The 22,422-nt window shown below is 46.5% G+C and overlaps 1 protein-coding gene across 1 annotated transcript in view; it reads left to right on the top strand.

The window, feature by feature from the left end:
* HUWE1 (HECT, UBA and WWE domain containing E3 ubiquitin protein ligase 1) overlaps positions 1-21,186 on the top strand; it is a 176,260-nt gene extending 155,074 nt beyond the window's left edge. Inside the window, exons 60-85 of the mRNA XM_080795415.1 lie at positions 6-160; positions 1,699-1,744; positions 3,264-3,551; positions 4,650-4,905; positions 5,103-5,233; positions 5,746-5,960; positions 6,037-6,325; positions 6,464-6,566; positions 7,328-7,874; positions 8,779-9,382; positions 10,071-10,192; positions 10,298-10,454; positions 11,647-11,779; positions 12,080-12,282; positions 12,890-13,017; positions 14,287-14,383; positions 15,250-15,405; positions 15,861-16,106; positions 16,406-16,523; positions 17,174-17,314; positions 18,276-18,563; positions 18,674-18,779; positions 19,312-19,429; positions 19,735-19,916; positions 20,182-20,372; positions 20,959-21,186. Coding sequence (XP_080651541.1) covers positions 6-160; positions 1,699-1,744; positions 3,264-3,551; positions 4,650-4,905; positions 5,103-5,233; positions 5,746-5,960; positions 6,037-6,325; positions 6,464-6,566; positions 7,328-7,874; positions 8,779-9,382; positions 10,071-10,192; positions 10,298-10,454; positions 11,647-11,779; positions 12,080-12,282; positions 12,890-13,017; positions 14,287-14,383; positions 15,250-15,405; positions 15,861-16,106; positions 16,406-16,523; positions 17,174-17,314; positions 18,276-18,563; positions 18,674-18,779; positions 19,312-19,429; positions 19,735-19,916; positions 20,182-20,372; positions 20,959-21,061 — 5,123 coding nt within the window. The 3' untranslated portion in view covers positions 21,062-21,186. The remainder of the gene's footprint in view (positions 1-5; positions 161-1,698; positions 1,745-3,263; positions 3,552-4,649; positions 4,906-5,102; positions 5,234-5,745; positions 5,961-6,036; positions 6,326-6,463; positions 6,567-7,327; positions 7,875-8,778; positions 9,383-10,070; positions 10,193-10,297; positions 10,455-11,646; positions 11,780-12,079; positions 12,283-12,889; positions 13,018-14,286; positions 14,384-15,249; positions 15,406-15,860; positions 16,107-16,405; positions 16,524-17,173; positions 17,315-18,275; positions 18,564-18,673; positions 18,780-19,311; positions 19,430-19,734; positions 19,917-20,181; positions 20,373-20,958) is intronic.
* The last annotated feature ends 1,236 nt before the right edge of the window (positions 21,187-22,422 follow it).

The following is a 22,422-nucleotide window of genomic DNA, read 5'->3' as shown; positions in this document are numbered from 1 at the left end:
TCCAGTTGTTAAAGTGCCCATTGTCAATCACCTGGAATTCCTGAGGGATGAGGAGCTGGAAGAGAGGCGGGAAAAACGCAGAAAACAACTGGCTGAGGAAGAAACAAAGATAACTGACAAAGGCAAAGAAGATAAGGAAAACAGGGAGCAGAGTGCACAGGTGATTTTCAAGGGCCGGAAGGACTCATCTTTGGCTCTGTCATCCTTTACTTTCATATGGTTTTGGCATATACATAACACCAGTGATTAAAGAATACTGAGATGTTCACATTGAACCTGAGAAATGATTCCTTCCAGATGCACCCTACAGTCACATGGTTTTTTTTTTAAGGGAAAGAATTTCAAACCCTGAGGGAAAACTATTTCTCCAGTGTCTCTTGCTGGGGAAAACTGGAGCAAGAACCAGAGTGGCTCCTAACTTAGCAGTGACACTGTATAGTCTCTACCTTCAGTGACTGCAACTGGACAAGAAGAATGATTCTATTATGCCCATGCTCTTGGTGATTCAGTTGCAGTTCACTCAGTGGATTGACTGACCAAGTGTGGGGAGACCTTACTTAGCAAGATGACCCCATTCCATCATTTTGATAAGTTAGGCTTAGGCTTCAGTCAGGAAATACTCATGCCCTAAACCCCAGCACCACATGTCATTTTCTGAGGCTTGATTTTCAATTTGCAAAATCTCTAGCATGACTTTGGTTTAGAAAGAAGCTACCTATTTTGAAATTTCTGGGGAGTTGAATAATACTGGCTTTAAAATATATGAAATATATAGAAATAAGAAGAAATTGGGCGCCTGGGTGGCTCAGTGGGTTAAAGCCTCTGCCTTCGGCTCAGATCATGATCCCAGGGTCCTGGGATCGAGCCCCACATCGGGCTCTCTGCTTAGCAGGGAGCCTGCTTCCTCCTCTCTCTCTCTGTCTGCCTCTCTGCCTAGTTGTAATCTCTGCCTGTCAAATAAATAAAATCTTTAAAAAAAAAAAGAAGTAAGAAGAAATTAAAAGACCTGAAAGACTATTATATCCCACTCAGCAGTTATGATATCAGCTTAAGGATTTTAAAAATGTTCAGTTAGGATAACAAACTTGATACAACAAATGGATAGAAAATAAGCAAGCCTGACATATGATTTTAAAAGCTGGAGTGGACAGTTGGGGTGCCTGGGTGGCTCAGTCAGTTGAGCATCCAGCTCTTGGTTTTGGCTCAGGTCATGGTCTCAGGGTCATAGGCTGGAAGGTTCAGGGTGGAGTCTGCTTGTTCCTCTTCCTCCCACTTCTGTGCCCCTTCCTTCCCAAACCCCACTCACGCGTGCTCTCTCTTCGTTCTCAAGTAGATGAATGAATAAAATCTTTAAAAACAAACAAACAAAGCTGGAGTGAACAAAACGAGCCCAAGGAAGGGAAATACATAGTGATGAAACTTTAAGGAATTCTTGCTGGTCTCATGGTTGTATTTAGGTCATGTTCTGTGCCCAGCCCGGCTCATTATTCAGTCAGCCTCCTGGCTGTTTCCCCTTGTTCCCAAGCCATCTTTCAGCACAAGTATGTATTAGAGATACATTGCACATTAAAATGCTCATCTTTCATCCAGGTTCTTGAACTCCTAGGTGGCTTATGTGGGCAGGGGTAGCTATTACAGTTTTCCACTGTCTTACATGCTTACGGAAGTCCCACATTGGTCTGTCCCCTCTCTTTCCAGTGTACTGCATCTAAGACAAATGACTCCACTGAACAGAACCTCTCAGGTAACTCTTCCCCTTTTTCATGTTCCTGCTAATTGGTTGGTTCTTTTTTCTGACCCTTTCAAGTAGCTGGCCCAAGTGGGCTGAAGATGAACACTGGTGCTCTGTGGGATGAGGTAGTAGATTGTATAGTTTTAGGGTCATACCCCATCTTGGAGATAACTATACAGTCTACTGTCTTTCCCACGGTGGTACACTTACCCTCCGACGTGCTCTGTTCAGGGTCTCACTCGGATCATGCTGTGCTGCATTCTGGCATGTGTAGCAAGGCCATGTGTCCTATTGCCTTTGGTGACCACCGTGGTGTGGTGCTTCATGAGAATATCTAATGGTGGTTCCCAAATGCCAGCCCTCTGTGGAAATGAACAAAAAATAAAGAGGGTTTAATGAGTTTTTCAGAAAGCTGAATTTATTCAATTTAAAGAACTGGTTTTTATAGAGATTATGTCCTTCCTAGTTCTTTGGTATCAAAATATTTTTATTAAGTGTTATTGACAGGATTCTTTCTTATTTGTCTAAACTAACCTAGGTTTGGTAACCTTATGTTAGTCTCTTTCTATTTTTTCCTTTTTATATAAACTTTGTGAGTCTTCGGAATCTAAAAGTCTAGGGATGTTATCCTGAGCAATCTGGTTTTGGCATCTGTGGGCTAACTGGTATTACTACTATATGTTTTGTATTCCTCCTTCTAATCTTAATGTCAGCAGCTATTTCATGGTTCTGATAACTTGTCCATGTGGTATTATGTGTCCCCCACCCCTAATTCCTCAGAACTTTCTTCTGCTTCCCTATGCCTTCTGTCTCCTTTGGCATTTGAATTGCAAAATGAGATACTAAAGCCTACACAGTTTGTTTTTTTTTCTAAGCAGTGAAAGTGGGTGGTAGGTGTCCTCGTGCCTTAAATCTAGCAAAAGGTCTTTGAAAAGGTCTGTTACCAGGTAAAATGGCCTTTTGTCTGCTGCCTTTGCTAGAGGATTCTGCTCATGCCGGGGTGAGGTAGTAAGTTGTATTGTTGTGGGGTAGGGATTTTAGGCCCCAATTAGAAGATAACTATACAACTTACTACTTTCCCTGGGGTGGGCATATTCATACTTAGTCTTGGGCATATTCATACTTAGCCTCCATCAGAGATACAGATGTTCCTGGGATAATCAGGACTCTTAAGGAAAGGGAGGTCAAAGGGGATAGGTGACATTTAGGGTGAGGCAAGTATCATCATAAAGTGACTTTGAACTCTTTCCCCTTCCACCCAGGGCATAGAAAGGATTTAATTCTTAGGATCTATAAAGATTCAGATCTTCAGTTCTTGAGACTAAGATGACACTGTGCCTTAGCCCTCATCCTGGGTATACCAGATGAGCCACAAGCTGTCCTAGGAACACTTGGGGGCAGAGTGGGAGGATATTCCTACATTACTGACTGGGGTGGGATACTTGTCAGGCCACATGTGCTGATTGAGTGGCTCCCTGGTTTCTTGGCTGATTGTCCCTTAACACCTGCATTGTTATTCTTTCCGAGAAAGATGGGACTCCTATGCCTGACAGCTACCCAACAACCCCATCTTCAACTGATGCAGCTACATCTGAATCCAAGGACACCCTTGTCACTCTGCAGCCTTCACAACAGCAGCAAACACTCCCACCCCCACCAGCCTTGGGAGAGATTGCTCAAGAGCTGCAGTCCCCTGCTGGAGAAGGGGGTAGCTCTACACAGCTATTGATGCCTGTAGAGTCAGAGGAATTGGGTCCCACAAGGCCAAGTGGAGAAGCAGAAACAACTCAGATGGAGTTGTCCCCAGCTCCTACTATAAGTGAGTAGAATTTCAAGGTTTGGGTGAGGGGTGAAGGGTGATATAACAGGAGGGAAAATGGACATCTTTGGAGTTTTTTACTGTCCTTAAAGAAATACTAGAAGTTTGGGTCCTCGGAGAGTAGGATCTTAGCTTGCATATTTTCTTTCTTAGCTTAAGTTGAGGTTTCTTCTCTGTGGACTCAAGTGATCATATATCTGAGTGTCGAATGATACAGGTGATAATGCAAACAGTTTATTGAGGTGATCACTTTTCCTGGGCTATCATGGCAAGCCTGTTACTTCTTTAAAAGCAACCTTCCTGGGGCTCCTGACTGGCTCAGTCAGAAGAGCATGCAGCAACTCTTGATCTCGTGGTTGTGAGTTTGAACCCCACACTGGGGGTAGAAGTTACTTTTAAAAAATAGTAAATAAACGTCCAAAACAGAAACAACCCTCCAAAGTAGGTAGTATTATCTCCGTGAATAAACTGAAACCCACGTGAGATTATTAGCCCAGGACCATTCAATAAGTGATTGAGCTGAGAAAAATCCAGATCTGTTGTGTGACTTTAAAGCTTGCTCTCCTTCAGCATCCTTTAGGGATGGCAAGCACATCACCCACCCCGCACACACACACATCTCTCCCATCCTGGCAAACACTATTTATCTCATGGCACTATTTCCCACTGGTTTGCAGTGGGGCTTCAAAATTCTTCACAGCAGTGTTCCAACAGGGTAAATTGAAACCTGTTTGCTATTCCTGCTCTGCACCACACTGCCTGTGATAGGCTATGGAAAAACCTTAAGGCGTAGGAGTTTTTTATTTCAAGGACCCTTCTTTAGATAAACAAAATCAACATGCATGTACAAATGGTGCCTGCATGGAATCTGAAAGTGACAGACTCCCTTCCTTACCTGGGGTGCCTAGGGAAAGGTGTTTCACAGGCATACCAGGAACATCATGAGGAACTGAGGAGCTGAGCTTTATAAAGCATATGAGACTGAGGGGGAATGTCAGGCCAGCAAGACAGTAGAGAAATGAGAAGTCTAATCTGGCTACATCATTCGGCCCCCTCTTCTAGGCAGAGATCTAACCTCTCCATGTGACTTCCTCCTAGCCTCTCTTTCCCCAGAGAGAGCTGAAGATTCTGATGCGCTGACAGCTGTCAGCAGTCAACTGGAAGGCTCTCCTATGGACACCAGTAGCCTGGCTTCCTGTACCCTGGAGGAGGCTGTGGGTGACACCTCAGCAGCTGGCAGTTCTGAGCAACCCACAGCAGGCAGCTCCACTCCTGGGGATGCCCCACCTGTTGTGACAGAAGTGCAAGGCAGGGGAGATGGGTCAGGGGAACCTACCCAGCCCCCTGAGGACAGGTAAGCATTGTGTGAGCAAGAGGAAAGCAGAATATGCTGGTGGGTATTTCAAGCCACATGCATACTTGTTAACTCTTGCACATGCTTGGTGCACTGGGGAAATCATCCTGGCTTCTATGAGACTGGGGTATTATGGGAGTATTTTATAAATGGGGAAACATTAATACCAAGAACAACCTGAAAATTATTTTCTTTAGCTCTCCCCCTGCATCCTCTGAGAGTTCTTCCACCAGAGATTCTGCTGTGGCCATTTCTGGAGCAGATTCCCGGGGAATCCTAGAAGAGCCACTCCCTTCAACAAGCAGTGAAGAAGAAGATCCCCTTGCAGGTGAGCTCCATGTGTGCTTAGGCCATCCTAGGGTTATGTAGGCTTCTAGGAGCCTTTGGCTTGGAAATGCCCGCCAGTTAAATGGTTCCATCCACATGGAAGGTGGCATACCTATGGGAGGAGGACCAGCAGTAAGGGGGTGCTGGTGCTGCATGATGGAATGAGCCCAGGCTTTGGAGTCAAACAGATCTTAGCTCAGGTTACCCCCTCTGTAGTCACCTACCTTCAGAACTTGGAACCATTGCTTAACTTTTCTGATCCTTATCAGTACTTAGGGGGGTTGATAATAGCTACGTGGCAGGGTCTTGATGAAAATTAAGTGACAGCATACACGAAGACTGTGGCACATAATAAGAGCTTTTCTGAGCCTAGGGAATGTGAATGGGCCCTCTTTGTGTCCTCTGTCCTTTGCATGCATTGAGGTTAAATAAGGCCATGGGTCTCTTTACTCCGAGTACATTTTAAGCGTTGGTAGAGATGGGAGTCCCTTCACATTTTGTGCCTCCCCTCAGGTATCAGTCTACCCGAAGGGGTGGACCCCTCTTTTCTGGCTGCTCTGCCTGATGACATCCGCCGGGAAGTCCTGCAGAACCAGCTGGGTATCCGTCCACCAACTCGGACTGCCCCTTCAGCAAATAGCTCAGCTCCTGCAGTGGTGGGGAATCCTGGTGTGACTGAAGTGAGCCCTGAGTTCCTGGCTGCCCTGCCTCCAGCCATCCAGGAGGAAGTATGTGAGCGGGGAGCGGGTGGGGCTAGGCTGCCTAGCTATGAGTATGCCCCTGTTGACTTCTTCTGCTCCGTAGGTGCTGGCACAGCAGAGAGCTGAGCAGCAGCGACGGGAACTGGCACAGAATGCCAGTTCAGACACCCCCATGGACCCTGTGACCTTCATCCAGACCCTGCCCTCAGACCTGCGCCGTAGTGTCCTGGAGGACATGGAGGACAGTGTGTTGGCTGTGATGCCACCTGACATTGCTGCTGAGGCTCAAGCCCTGAGGCGAGAGCAGGAAGCCCGGCAGCGACAACTCATGCATGAGCGGCTCTTTGGCCACAGCAGCACCTCTGCACTCTCTGCCATCCTCCGAAGCCCCGGTACAGAGGGAGGCAAGTGGGAGGGCTCTGAAATGTTTGCCTTTGGCCACATGAGGCTCTGTTGTTCCCCTTTTCTGTTATTGGACCTAGCTCACCAACCACCTCCCCAGTTTCAGTTTCCTTTTTCTTTCCTTCCAGCTTTCACCAGTCGCCTCAGTGGCAACCGTGGAGTCCAGTACACTCGCCTTGCTGTGCAGAGAGGTGGCACCTTCCAGATGGGGGGTAGCAGCAGCCATAACAGGTACCTTTTTTTTTTTGACATTGCCATACCACCTCTCACTTCTGTTGCTAGTCCAACTTCCTTAATTTATAGGTGGAGAGACTGGATGATCTCTCTAGGATATTGCCTTGAATGAGTAGGGGAGCCAGATCTTTGGACTCCCCCTTCAGAAAGCCGCAGTTTTGGGGTGGTGTAGCTACCATAGACCATAATCATGAAGTAAGGCAGACTGGCAGCAGGTGCTAGCTGTGGTTATAGTAGGAAAGCCACTTGCCTAGAGCTTGTAACATCTAGGCTGTGGAAGAAGAAGAGTTCATTACTACCCAGGCTGAAGCAGACTGCACCCAACATGCCAAAATATAAAGGGAGTGATCAGTCCCAATGAGGCAGGCAAATCCCTGATAGGCTAGAGAAGGTAGGAAATAAGCATTATTGGTTTGTTTTTTAAGACCTTAAGTGCAGTCTGATTTCACCAATTGATAATATGGACACTGTGATATAGGGCAAGTCACTTAACCTGTTTGAGCCTCTTGTTCATCATCTCAAAAATGGGCAGTTCTTTGGTCTTTTCAGCAGCCCCATACCAGCTGGTATAGATTATAGAGTACTTGGTACCCAGTAGATACACAAGAGGGCAGCTCTTCTTACTGTTAAGAACACTTAGACTAGACACTCTTCCCTTATGCCTCCTTGGAAGTATGCAGCTCATTCCCCTTCCCTTGGCCTATACCTATCCCCAAGCTCTAGCTGAAGTGTTACCTAGAAACCATGCTCTGTTCCAGGCCTTCTGGCAGTAATGTGGACACTCTCCTCCGCCTCCGAGGACGGCTCCTCCTGGACCATGAAGCCCTATCCTGTCTCCTGGTCCTTCTTTTTGTGGATGAGCCAAAGCTTAATACTAGCCGTCTACACCGAGTACTGAGAAATCTCTGCTACCATGCCCAGACCCGCCACTGGGTCATCCGCAGTCTGCTCTCCATTTTGCAGCGCAGCAGTGAGAGTGAGCTATGCATTGAAACACCGAAGCTCTCCTCAAGTGAGGAAAAGGGCAAAAAGTCAAGCAAAAGCTGTGGGTCGAGCAGCCATGAGAACCGACCCCTGGACCTGCTACACAAGATGGAGTCTAAGAGTTCCAACCAGCTTTCCTGGCTCTCAGTATCCATGGATGCAGCCCTAGGCTGCAGGACTAATATATTCCAGATCCAACGTTCAGGGGGTCGCAAACACACCGAGAAGCATGCAAGCAGTGGCTCCACCGTCCACATCCACCCACAGGCTGCTCCTGTTGTCTGCAGACATGTTCTGGACACACTCATTCAATTGGCCAAGGTGAGGAGCTTGAACCCAACCCTTGGGGATGAAAGGGGGGGGAATCACAGCCACAACCTAGATGAAATCTGAACTCTGGGAAAGCTAGCAGGTCTTTCTGCACTATTAATCCTGAGGCCCATATTGTTTCTGGGAGTTATCCAGTAAATAATTTTGTGGGGTTCTTACTTTCACTTTTTATAAAGAGTGCACTTTTTATAATTTTTGTGCATTTGGTTATCAAAACAACTCTCAGTGGTCTGTATGATCCCCATTCTACAAATGAAGAAGCTAGGGTACAGAAATTTTTAATGGCTTTGTCATGTGGCTAGTAAGTGATGGACCTGGACCCAGAACCTGCTCCTTTTTTTAAAAAAGATGTTTTTATTTATTAGAGAGAGAGAGAGAGCGCGCGCGCGAGCACGAGTGGGGGAGGGGACAGGGAGAAGCAGACGCTGCACTGAGCAGGGAGCCTGATGTGGGGCCCGCTCCCAGGACTCTAGGATCATGACCTCAGCCGAAGGCAGACACTTAACCAACTGAGCCACCCAGGTGCCCCTGTTCAGTCTTCTTTTTAATAATCATTGCTGCCATTTTTGAGGGCCTATCTTGTACCAGGCACTATGCAAAAATACATTATCTCCTTTAATCTCAGCAGTTTTTTGATAGAGCATAATTGTGCTCCCCATTTAAGTACAGAGACAGATGCTCAGGTTAGCTAATCATCTCCCTACAAACCCCTTGTTGGCTTCTCTAGGCGACTTCACCATCAGTTAGATAGAACTCCTCCTATATGATCTTTCTCCCATGTCACCAAAGCTATTCAGAAGAATGGTGTGTCTAGGAACCAGTTGTCTTTCCTTGTCAGGAAGACGTATTTTCTGCGTAGACCCTTAGACCAAGCCTGTCCTTCTTTTGCCGGCAGGTATTTCCCAGCCACTTTACACAGCAGCGGACCAAAGAAACAAACTGTGAGAGCGATCGGGAGAGGGGCAGTAAGCAGGCCTGCAGCCCATGCTCTTCACAGTCCACCAGCAGTGGCATTTGCACAGACTTCTGGGACTTATTGGTAAAATTGGACAACATGAATGTCAGCCGGAAAGGCAAGAACTCTGTGAAGTCAGTGCCAGTGAGCGCTGGTGGTGAGGGGGAAACCTCCCCATACAGCCTCGAGGCCTCTCCACTGGGGCAGCTCATGAACATGTTGTCACACCCAGTCATCCGCCGGAGCTCTCTCTTAACTGAGAAACTCCTCAGACTCCTTTCTCTCATCTCAATTGCTCTCCCAGAAAACAAAGTGTCGGAAACACAGGCTAATTCTGGCAGCAGTGCTTCCTCCACCACTGTTGCCACCTCAACCACATCTACCACCACTACCACTGCTGCCTCCAGCACGCCCACTCCCCCTGCTGCAACCACCCCTGTCACTTCTGCTCCAGCTCTGGTTGCTGCCACGGCTATATCCACCATTGCCGTAGCTGCTTCGACCACGGTGACTACCCCCACGACTGCTACCACTACTGTTTCAAGTAAGTGTGGATGTAGGCTGGGAGCTTTGGGGTATGGACACCCACCTCACTCTCCACTCCCCCATCCAGGTATTCCTCCCTAATGATAGCAGTCGGCTTGGTTTGTGTTTGCGAGAGCCAGATGTGTTCATTTTTGCCCTCCTCAGTCCCAGTTTTCTCTCTCCATCATTCTTTCCCACACTCATCCACCCACCCACACAGACACTCCTGAAGACCAGTGGACATTCACTGAATGTGGCTTCCCTAGGCTAAGCACCAAAAGGAGGAGAGAGAGAGAAAGTCCCTATCTTTAAAGAGCTCCCAGCCTTTCCATCCTGGTTAAGGGAACCAGTCTCAGGAAAAAGTTTAAGAGCCAGCAGGATACCGTGTGAATAAGGTTAGAATAGCCAGGCTATCTTAGGAAGTAAAAGGAATGCGCCCTACAGCAGACTGGTAAGAATTACTGGAAAAAGTTTTGAAGAGGGGGCTCTGATAGTAGGGAAACAATTGAGAAATGTTTGAGATTGTCACTTTAAAAGGTACAGTCATGAGAGTCCTGACATCCCAGGTCATTTGGATTTGGCTTTGGTGGGTGGCTTTTCATTTGTACTACTTTATCATAGTGAAGCCCTGGACAGTTTAGTGATTGTTAGGTTCTGTCATGTGAGTTTTATTAGAGGCTTACAGTATTCCATCTGATTCCTCAAAGCTTCTACAACTACTAAAGTCAGCAAATCTCCAGCAAAGATGGGTGATGGGGGCAGCAGCAGTGCAGACTTTAAGATGGTATCCTCTGGCCTCACTGAAAACCAGCTACAGCTCTCTGTGGAGGTGAGTCCAAGCTCTTCTGAATTCCTAAGATTGAGGGGAAAAGGTGGATGGGAATAGATAAAGTTTGGTACTCAAGTTGAGGCTTACCCTTTTTCTTTCCCCCAGGTGTTGACATCCCACTCTTGTTCTGAAGAAGGTCTAGAGGATGCAGCAAATGTGTTACTGCAGCTCTCTCGGGGGGACCCTGCGACCCGGGACACTGTTCTCAAGCTGCTACTGAATGGAGCTCGCCATCTGGGTTATACTCTTTGTAAACAGATAGGTAATAACCAGAGTAAAGCATCTTGTCTTTCTAAAGCTTTCCACTGAGGGGTCACCTCTTTATGGAAGCCTTCCCTGAATCTCCAGGTTGAATCAAACTCCTCTGTGCTTCTGTAGCACAGCCCCTGTCCTCTCCTCCGTTGCAGCACTGATAATACTGGATTGTCATCTGTTTCCCTCTACTTATTTGTTCAGGGAGAACAGGGCTGGGCTTCTCTCTACATTCCCAGTGCCTGGCACATGCCTTGTAATCAGTGCTTAGTAAAGGAAAATGAGTACATATAGGACCAGCAGTGCTCTTTTGCTTCTCAATTCTGGGCACTTATAAGAGCCCTATGATGAGCCTGCTAAGGCAGCTTCCCACCTCAGAGATACACCTGCACTTCACTTAGGCTGAAGAATTGAGAGTCCAAGTGGTAGATATCCTCTGCCTTTGTGCAGTTGTGAGGGTACAGAAGTTCTAAAAACACTTGTAAATTGTCTAGTTTCAGTCTCCCTTCCTGTTGTTAATCAAGAAGAAAGCTAAAACCCAGGGTGATAAACCGATTGAATTGAGGAATAGAGCCAGATTTTCTTTAAGCATAGAGAGTCTCTTTGCTCTCTCCCACCCCCAACCCAATCATGGATTTCCCTAGATCTCAGCTACCTGCTTAGTTATCTCTTTCTCACAAATGTGCCTGGAACTGAGGTGATACGGGTATTGGTTAGACTGTATGACCCAGAGTATTTGTTACATGAGAACTATAAGGTTCTTCCAGAAGGAATTTGGCCAGTCTCTGACTTTCCTTGAGTCCTACCATTCAATACCCATGGGCCAGACAGTGTCCCACCTACTTAAACTGCCTTGTGAGATTAGTCACTGTTAGTCTCGTTATCAAGATAGATTAGTGAACTTGGAGAGGAGTTTAAGCAATTTGCTTGAGATCAACTCAGAAACCGATACTTTTCCCCTCTGCACTGAGCTGCATTTTGTGTAGATTGAACAGATTCCTGAGGCAAGGGTATATTGGTAGTCTCTGAATGGCTGATCCATGAACATACATAGTAAGGTGAACAACAGAATTCCTGTTCACTCCAGATTCTCTGCAGCTGAGCAAAGAAGATAGCCTGGGCAGGTTTCTTGGAAAAGTTTGGCTTTCACCTGCTTCACTAGGGGAGTCTCTGAACAGTTGCTGGCTCCTCTGCCTGACCAGGTACCCTTCTGGCTGAGTTACGGGAATACAACCTAGAACAGCAGCGACGAGCCCAGTGTGAGACCCTCTCTCCTGATGGCCTGCCTGAGGAGCAGCCACAGACCACCAAGCTAAAAGGCAAAATGCAGAGCAGGTGGGTGGTTGCCACCCATTTGGCTGTGGGGCTGGAATCTGGGGTATTCTAAAAGGTGGCTCTTGTTGGTTTCCTGGTGGTGTTGGTGGTGTTGTTGTTGTTGTTGTTGTTGTTGTTGTTTCCCCTCTTTGGGCAGATTTTCTTATCTGTCCTATACATGCTTTACCTTATTTTTTCCCACTTCTGGGATTTCCTTCTGAGATTCTTTAACCCTCTGGTTGACACCAAAAAGCCCTGCTCGCTCTGGATGTTTATGCTTTGATGCTGTCAGTATACGCAAGCCACCTCTACACCATCCAGGTTTGACATGGCTGAGAATGTGGTAATTGTGGCATCTCAGAAGCGACCTCTGGGTGGCCGGGAGCTCCAGCTGCCTTCTATGTCCATGTTGACATCCAAGACGTCTACCCAGAAGTTCTTCTTGAGGGTACTGCAGGTCATCATCCAGCTCCGGGACGACACACGCCGAGCTAACAAGAAAGCCAAGCAGACAGGCAGGCTAGGTATGAAACTGGAGTGTCCAGTTGAGGGGCAGGGTTGGTGGTGGCAAACTCAGAGTCCCTGGAGGGCAGGACTTAATGTCATATTTCCATCCTGCTTAACCTCTTCAAAAAAGGAAGTGATGATCCTTTCCTAGGCTGTTGATGGCTGCGTTCTATAGGTCACTCAAGCTGTCTGCATAGGAAATTCATTAGGGCAAGTGAGAATTAAGGGAGAGTGGAAATCCGGCAAAGAAACTGGAGGCAGCTCTTTTGTTGAGCAAGATTTAAGGCACTGAGTGTGTCTCCTTTCTGCTTCTTTGATCACTCCTGACTAAAACATTGCAGCCATGTTGCCTCAGCTGTGGCCTGCCAAGTCCTACCTCTTTTCCTCCTGTCCCACAGAACCCTCTCCACCTGCCACTATCCATCTGCCTAGCACCATGTCCCCTGCCCTTACTTGTAATGGTAGTTCTTAGTGCCTGGTGAAGAGCACTCTGAAGCTGCCTGAGCTGAAGCTCAAAGACTTCAGCAAGATGCCCTGTGGCAGCCCAGGAGATGGGAGAGAGAATATTGGGCATTTCCTCTTTTCTACTTTTTATATCTTGCTTTTTTTTTTTCTTTCTCCCAGGTTCTTCCGGTTTAGGCTCAGCTAGCAGCATCCAGGCAGCTGTTCGGCAGCTGGAGGCTGAGGCTGATGCCATTATACAAATGGTACGTGAGGGTCAAAGGGCGCGGAGACAGCAACAAGCAGCAACGGTTAGCATGATGCCTGTGGCCCCTCATTCATTTGTCTCTCTCCCCTTCCCCACCACATTATCAGTGGGGTTTCATTGCCCTTACCTTGTATGCTTTTGCATTAAGTTTGCTGTATGGATGCTTCCGGACAACAGGGTTACTTTCTATTGGTGTTTTCTCTACTGTTTGTTCATTGTTTTGGATTGATGTGATTTAAAGCTTGGCCATCATACCCCACTCCCAGCTATCAGTCAACAGTGGCGCTTTTGCAAACTGCATAATGCTTAGTGTCTGGGTTCTGAGGGGGTGTGGGATCAAGGTTTTTCAGTCTCATGGAATAATGCAAGTACATCAGGAATCCTGCCCTTGAAATGCCCCCAGGCTTGGTATACATCCCATGCAGCCTCTTCTAGGCTATGGCTGGTCCATCTACCCTGGCCTCTGCTTCTGTTCTCCATACTCTCTTGGTACCGTGGCACCTAGGCACTTAGGCACTTTTAGGAAGAAACCTTCAGGTTCCTAGATAGCCAACTCATTCTTGGGATCCCAGCACAGAGTGGCTACGGGAAAAGCCTAGCATCATGTCTATATGCTGTGGCACTCTTCTTTGTTTTCCTGTCCTTGCAACATGCAAGTCACCTTCCCAAGATCCGGGAAATAAAGGTATCCTGAGGCCTGGTTTTTCTTTGCATATTACTACTATTAACACAGTATGATTTCATTGAGCATGCTGAGAACATCGTAGAATTTGAGGGCTGTGACTCCCAACACAGTAGAAAGGGAAAACAACTATTATTCTGGAGTATTTTCTGCACCATCTTTCCCATACCCAAAAGGACAGATGTTGGCTTTGTGAATACTCCCACCCATCAAAGGTTGTCCCTTATTTCTCCTTTTCTGAGCAAACAGAAACAGAGAGCCAAACCTACAGTGTGCTCACCTGAGTTTTATATATGTATGTAATCTGTTCTCAGAAGAAGTCTTCAGGTCTGGTGTCTAACTAGACATAACTAACTGGACATAGGTCTAGAGTACAGTGGAGGCAATGCAGGCATCCAGGGAGCTTTTTGGAAAAGTTTGCTAGCTCAGGGTGGAGGACGGCAAAGGAGGTGGGAAGGCCATTCTTTTGTTCTAGAAAGCTACAGAGTTTTTTGACCAGATAAAGGAAGCTTTATCTTCTAAGCTTTCCAAACTTATGATGTATGAGAATGGGTAGAGCCAGCCTCTAGCCTCTCCCTGAGGAAAGCAGAGTTGCACCCTTTTATGTGACTTTGTCTCCCTTTTATCCAGTCGGAGTCAAGCCAGTCGGAGGCCTCTGTCCGGAGGGAGGAGTCACCCATGGATGTGGACCAGCCATCTCCCAGTGCTCAGGATACTCAGTCCATTGGTCAGTACTACTTCCTGTTTCCAGTACAGCAGAAGAGAAAGCCAGTCTGCTGCATCCCCTGTTCTCTAGTTTGTTCCAGTGAACGCTGGCTTTTGTAAATGTTAATAGGCATTTACCAACCAAGATCACTAACTGTCACCACCTCACCCTTTCTGGAGATTCATAGCATACACTACAATTCCTGTAGTAAAGAAACTGTGATGTGATAATGTTAGACATGGAGACAACATATGTTTGAGTTGTGGCTCTGCCATTTACTAGCTCTGGGACATGAAGCAAACCTCTCTTAGCTTCAGTTTTCTTGTTTAAAATAGGGATGTTCATAGTTAAGATTGAACAAGTTAACACACACCCATATATATAGCACTTAAAAAAGAACCTGGCACATGGTGGGTGCTATTAGTAGCAGCATTTCTTAAAGTTAATTGTACGTGGAATACTTTCCGATGCCCTCTTAACACATTTCTGTGGAATAGGGTTGTCACAGGACATCCGTTTTTGAAATGTATTAAATCATTTAATAATCCATAGATTCTTTGAGAGCTAATGAGGCAGTGAGTAAACCAGCTCTGTCTATAGTAGTCACTGGCCACATGTGCCTGTTGAGCACTTAAAATGTGGCTTCTGCAGCTGTGAAACCAAAATTTTTATTGTATTAATTATATTTGATTTAAATTTAAATGTCATCCAGTGTAGGACTGGAGCTTGCTTTCAGATGTTGCTCAGTATTACTTAGTAGCCAGTGGGCCAGTCTGCTTGATCTGGCATTGGACATCTGGATTAATGGCCTGCACATTTGGTCTGGGAAAAAGCTAAATGAAGGAAAAACCTCAAAACTTTCTCTCTCTCCTTTCTGTGGCCTGTAGGCTCAGATGGAACCCCACAAGGGGAGAAGGAAAAGGAGGAGAGGCCACCTGAGTTACCCCTGCTCAGTGAGCAGCTGAGTTTGGATGAGCTGTGGGACATGCTGGGAGAATGTTTAAAGGAACTGGAGGAATCCCATGACCAGCATGCGGTGCTAGGTGAGTTGTGGCCTTTGGGCCAAGGTCCCACTCTGCTGATCTGCTCTCGGTCCCTTTCTGCCTGCTCAGTTTTCTTCCTTCCAGATCACACCTACCTCTCTCTCTCTCTCAATGTCTCTGTAATGAGAATTCAAAGGAGAGGTGTTTTTTTCTCTCTCACTTCAGTATCCAAAAAAAAGATTTGCTCTTTCTTTTAGTAGCTGTATCTTTTCACTTTTTAGACCAGGGGAATCTTTGTAACTGGTTGCCTTTTTTTTTTTTTTTTTTTAAGTTTCAGGGAAGCTCAGACTTCCTCTATGGCTTCATTTTTCTTTGCTACCATTGTATTTCTCCTATAAGTTTTCATTATTTTTTCTAACATATTGTGTCTCTGTAATTTGATTATGAAGAAAAAGAGGTTTGTATGTTGAAGTTTCTAAGGTAAAATATCATTTCCCTGTCATTCCTACCCCCAGTGCTACAGCCTGCCGTCGAGGCCTTCTTTCTGGTCCATGCCACAGAGCGGGAGAGCAAGCCTCCCGTTAGAGACACCCGTGAGAGCCAGCTGGCACACATCAAGGATGAGCCGCCTCCACTCTCCCCTGCCCCCCTAACCCCAGCTACTCCTTCCTCCCTTGACCCATTCTTCTCCAGGGAGCCCTCGTCTATGCACATCTCCTCAAGCCTGCCCCCTGACACACAGAAGTTCCTTCGCTTTGCAGGTACAGGGAACTCTTAGGCCCATAAAAGAAGGCTTCATTTTTTACAGGGTCACTTCATACACTTTATTCTTAGCTATTTTCGTAGGGGAGAGGCGGTGAGAGTGCATGTGTGAGTAAGTGTGTGGTGGGGGGAGGAGAGAGAGGGAGAGAATGAAACTAGTGATGTAGGGCCTGGGTTTGAAAGCCCTTTTATGCCACACGGTCTTTTTTCCCTGAAATACACAGAGTTGCTGGTTGGCAGTAATGTAGTCTTCTGGGAGCCAAGATGTGCTGATTCTTGGTGTCCTTCCTCCCCTCAGAGACTCACCGCACTGTGTTAAACCAGATCCTACGGCAGTCCACCACCCACCTTGCTGATGGGCCTTTTGCTGTCCTGGTAGACTACATTCGTGTCCTCGACTTTGATGTCAAGCGCAAGTATGTGTCCTGGAGGCTGTGGGATGGAAACTTTTCAAATGGTATCTCTCTTCCCAGAAAGGGGCCAAAATTCCTCCTGAAGGAGTGTTTTCAGGGAAAAGAAGTTTCCCTTGGTGGCAGCCCTTGGAATGGTGCTAGGCAGGAGGGAGGAGGTTCATCTGTGCCACTGACCGTCATCATACCTAAATATTCCCTTTCCTTCTCCATTTCTGTCTCCATTCTTCATCAGAGAAATGCAGTCCTTTGTTTAATCACATGACTTCTAAAGTTCCATTCCATTCTTTGGGGTCATACAGGAGGTGTGGGTAGCCACAGTACACTTACAGCAGGGCTCGGGGGCGGCAGGGACTCCACAGCACTCCCGTCATCCTTACCCTTCTCTTTTCTGTGCACCTACACATACTACCTGGTTGTTGCAGATACTCTGTGCCACAATCTCTGTGGGACTTTATGCAGTAGAGATGGGAAATTTTGGTGTTGGTAATAAATGACCCACCTCTCCCAACTACTGGGTACTTTTCACCTTCCCCTGGGGAACAGATGTTTGGAAGATGGGAGAAGCATCATTATAGGTCTTCATTCTAATCAAGCAAACAGAAACTTGGTCTGCCACACCCAATCCTATATTCCTTCCTTCCCTACCTCCCAAGATATTTTCGCCAAGAGCTGGAACGTTTGGATGAGGGACTCCGGAAAGAAGACATGGCCGTGCATGTCCGCCGTGATCATGTGTTTGAAGACTCCTATCGTGAACTGCACCGGAAATCCCCTGAAGAAATGAAGAATCGATTGTAAGAGCCCAGAACGAGAAAAGACAGGATGGGAGGGTGGAGGATCTTCCTACGTGGTAGTGAAGGCTTACTCCAGTGCCAGATGTGCAGGGGAACTCCAGAGGAATTCCAGATAGGAACCCGGTATAGAAAATCTCACTGAGCTGTCTCCTCTCTCCTCAGCCTGGTCTCATGAGACTGGTCTTCTACTAGCTAGCTGGCCCTTGGGCTGAGCTACCCACCAATTCCCAGAGAGAAGAGTCTTCGGCATTTACAAAGATAGACCTGATGACTTCGCAGAGAGTTTTCTATTATACTAGGAATGGGAAGCCTGCTGAGCAAATGCTATCCAGGCTTGGGGGAGACCACACTTGCATGAGTGGCCCCTCACCAAATTGGTAATCATTCACTGGTAACTCTGAAGCTGCCTAGAGGAGATCAGTTTATAATAATAGTATATGTCATGGAAGCCAGTGAGATGATAGACCTATTGGTGTAGTTTGATGCTCCTGAGCTCAGGAATCTGATTCTTCCTCTCCCTCGTGGCATGAGCTCACCATCCATGTTACCACATAGGAAGTCAGGCTTCTGAGACAGACTGGGCCCAGCTCCTCCACCACCAAATACTTACAGACATCAGACTGAGCTCAGGCCTCTCTGACACCACTTGACAACTCCTCTCCCTGCTTTCCCTAAGTGAGGCCCTCATTTAAGCCTCTGTACCTTTCCTGTTGCTGTTTTCTGAAATATTGATAAGCTTTTATTGATAATTCAGGATATCTTTTCTGTGATGCTTTTTTGTCCCAGATCCCCACCATTCCTCTGGGCTTTCCTGGCACTCTGCATTCACCTCTGTTCTCTGATCTTGCACTCCCCAGCCACTGCTTCACTCACTCACTCACTCACTCACTCGGGTCATGCTACATAAATGAATGGATTTGTGCTGGGCTTTCTGCACATCTGTTTCTGGTCTCTTATGCAGGTATATAGTGTTTGAAGGAGAAGAAGGGCAGGATGCTGGAGGGCTCCTGCGGGAGTGGTATATGATCATCTCTCGGGAGATGTTTAACCCTATGTATGCCTTGTTCCGTACCTCACCCGGTGATCGGGTCACCTACACCATCAACCCATCTTCCCACTGCAACCCCAACCACCTCAGCTACTTCAAGTTTGTTGGACGCATTGTGGCCAAAGCTGTATATGACAACCGCCTCCTGGAGTGCTATTTTACTCGGTCCTTCTACAAACACATCTTGGGCAAGTCTGTCAGGTGAGGAATGTGGCACAGGATCCACATCCTCACTTGACAGGTCCTTTTCTTGTGTTCCACCCCCGTACTTCCTCTCCTCTACCCTAACCTATGACTCTGTGTTTTTCTAGATACACGGATATGGAGAGTGAAGATTACCACTTCTACCAGGGCCTGGTTTATCTGCTGGAAAATGATGTCTCCACACTAGGTTATGACCTCACCTTCAGCACTGAGGTAGGTCGAGAAATCTTGACCGCAGCACATCCTATCTAGTCCAGGAAACCCATTGGGGGACCACCCTTGAACTGGCACTGGATAAAGTCTCATGCCCCATTCCCCATCTAGCAGTGAGCAGTGGGTATTTGCATGAGACATCACAAACAGAAAAACCAGGATTTTGTAAAACAGTCTAGGGTGTTTCCTAGTTTCCTTTTTATTTTTTTAAAAAAAGAACTGTTCAGTACAGTATTCTTCATTCCCAAAAGTAGTTCATTATAACAGATTTAAGTGAAAAACAGTAATTTTTAAGGTTGCTCTTCCTCCAAATTGTTTTCCGTAAAGATTGTGCCGTGTCATGTTACGCATGTTAACCATGGCTTTTCCCTATTAACAAAGTTATGCACTCATGATAAAGGACACTTTTTTATGACCTTGCTTTGTCTTTCTGCCCAGGACATGTCAAAGAGTTCAAGTAATCACAGATATCTATATAAGTCCCATCCTAGACCAAGCCTGACATGAATGATTGGTATTTTGGGTATTCCAGGTCCAAGAGTTTGGAGTGTGTGAAGTTCGTGACCTCAAACCCAATGGGGCCAACATCTTGGTAACAGAAGAGAATAAGAAGGAATATGTACACCTGGTGTGCCAGATGAGGATGACAGGTAGGGGAAATGTCCCTTAGACTCCTTATTGTTCATACGGAAGAGGTCAGGCCGCAGTCATTACACAGATACTGTTTTTTCTCTTTCCCTGTGCCAGCCACAAGTGCCTGGCACAAAGAGTCTGCAAACATCTGACCAAAAAATACTTCCCTTCATCCACCTCCATTCAAGGGCCAGAAGCAGTGTTAGGTGAAACAGGCAAACCATTCAGCATCCTAGTTGCAGTAGAGCCAGACTGAGGATCTCTGACCTCTTAACAGTTGTGTGAGTTTAGACGCCTCATGGCTTGTTGGTTCTCTCCCCAGGAGCCATCCGTAAACAACTGGCAGCTTTCTTAGAAGGCTTCTATGAAATCATTCCAAAGCGCCTCATTTCTATCTTCACTGAGCAGGAGTTAGAGCTCCTCATATCAGGACTGCCCACAATTGACATTGATGATTTGAAATCCAACACTGAATACCACAAGTACCAGTCCAACTCTATTCAGGTGAGCTGCTGCTGGCATCCTTCCCCATGTCCCTAAGCAGTGCTAGTTGGTATGACACCACACAATTCAGCACTGTTAGGGGGCAAGGGGATATAGGTGACAACTTACTTATACCTAACTCTTCATCCTTCCAATACGTGTTTTCAGGGGGTGTTCTTGCCCATCTTATGGAATGAAAGAACTGAAGCCCATTTCACAGAACGGACTTGCCTAAGATTCAAGATTCCAACCCCCTCACACTGGCTTTTTGTGTCCTTTTCCACAGATCCAGTGGTTCTGGAGAGCATTGCGTTCTTTTGACCAAGCTGACCGTGCCAAGTTCCTTCAGTTTGTCACGGGTACTTCCAAAGTGCCCTTGCAAGGCTTTGCTGCCCTTGAAGGCATGAATGGCATTCAGAAGTTTCAGATCCATCGAGATGATAGGTCCACAGATCGCCTGCCTTCAGCTCACACATGGTGAGAGGAAGGGGTTGTTCTTCTTTTTAGCATTCAGACTGAGCTTGCCTGTTTGTTGCTTCTAGACCCCTAACCAATGGCAGGAACCCCAATCTGGCCCCAGCTGTGCTAGACCTGGGGTAGTGCATAATTTGGTAGTTTTGTGGAAAAGGTGATGTTTGAGATGAGAAGCTGGCCCAGATTCACAGTGAGGCTGGGGAGACATTGCGGGTGAGCACTGCCACATGAGAGCACAGTGTACTCCAGGGCTTAGCTGGAGCAAGGAGTTGGAGGGAACAGAATGCTTAAAGATGTTGATCAGCAGAGGTTGGACCACCAGTGACCCCAAATGCCTCTTTGGAGCTTGCACATTAACCCATAAGTGAGACTATGGTGTTTAAGGACTGACAGGGTCAGATTTATGTTTTAGGAGCCTGATGGGCAGTATTGGGGCCAGATTAGAGGAGGGAAGACGAGGCCTAGGACAAGATTTCAAGTCTACAAGAGAGGAAAAGTTTCCATCAGGGTGGAGAGGTCAGTGGGCACCATGGGGACATAGGGATTTTGGCTCTCTTTTGTCACAAACTGGTATTTTTTCTTTCTCTAGTTTTAATCAGCTGGACCTGCCTGCCTATGAGAGCTTTGAGAAGCTCCGCCACATGCTACTATTGGCCATCCAGGAGTGCTCTGAAGGCTTTGGGCTGGCCTAATAAGGCCCCGCCCACCACTGTGGGGTTTTTCTACCATTGTTGGACCTGGGAATTGGGGGGAAAGAAAAACAAAAAAGAACCAGAAAGAAAATGTCAAAAACCAATAAATGAAATCCACCAACTCACCATGTGTGTGTCCCAGCTTCCCCATCTTCCCCAGCACATACCCATTCCCCCTTTCCTGCTCATTCTCTCTCCCTCTCTCCCTCTCCCTCACCTCCTCCTCCCTGTTCCATGCCGTCCATGATCCCCAGCCCATGTGTTAAAAAGGCATTAGCCTTTGCAGGGACCTATTTGTCCCAACTGTTTGAACAGTGTGCTCCTCAGATTCTGTGTTCAGAAGGATTTGCTGCATTGAGACTTGAAACCTTTGGATAGGGGAAAAATTATATATATATATATTTTTTTGTTCTGTTTGCATTTCTTAATTTGTGCTTGGAATGTGTTGATGTGCACAGCTAATGATTCAATGCGAGACAAGATTGGCGTCTGTGTTGTGGAGGTTTCAAATAAAGAGCACTCTTCATAACTCACTTTTCACAACGGAGTTTTTTTCAAACTTAAAAGAAACAACTCTTGAACACATGCTAGACATCTAGAGAAAAGATGCAAATGGACTCTCCAGAAAACCATCTTTGCCACCGCCACTGGTGCATCTTCCTTCTTCAAAGTTGGTTTCCCCATTGTCAGGAGAGATCAGCAACCACCAGGAATTGAGGGGAGCCTGTTTTTTATTATGGGATCTGCACTTGAGGGCAATGATGGTGTTACAATTTGCAGCCAAGGACAAAGCATCACCTTGCTTGAGGGGAACAAACCAGCAAGTTGTAAGAAACATTCTGAGAACTCAACCCAACCAACAGTTCTATTTGATGAGCCTTTATAACGGCCTCAAGTGTAGAGCTCAGTTTAGTATTTTTGTTTCATTTAATGTTTTAGGTTTTCTAGCAAATTTCAGTAAGCAAGCAAGCAATTGGACTAGCTCTCCAGAACAATCTTCCCATCCATTTTGGTTTTGTTTCGTCATCTGCCAATCTGTTCACAGATCACCCAGTAGTCTCTTGGTCTCTTGGTTTTTACTCCATCCAGCAGTTAAAGCTGATCCAAGGACTTTGATGGTTCCAGCTTTCAAAGAAAATAATAAAGGTTTAGTTAGAAAACCCCAAGTGATGCTTGCTTTGTGTGTTTTTTCTCATTTTCTGAGGCTCTATTTTGTAAAGATTTTCTCCTTAACCCCTTACCCCCTTGGTCCTGATGCAAATGGCTGCTGGACATTTTCTCCCTTTTTTAAAATATTCACACTTGCCTGTGCCTCATTCTGCTGAAAACTGAGAAGACAGATGAACTGACTCTGTCCCTGC

Source organism: Martes martes (assembly GCF_963455335.1).
Source record: "Martes martes genome assembly, chromosome: X".
NCBI classification, from domain to species: Eukaryota; Metazoa; Chordata; class Mammalia; order Carnivora; family Mustelidae; genus Martes; species Martes martes.
The sequence above is the reverse complement of the archived record's forward strand: the minus strand, read 5'-3'. Positions and strand labels throughout refer to the sequence as shown.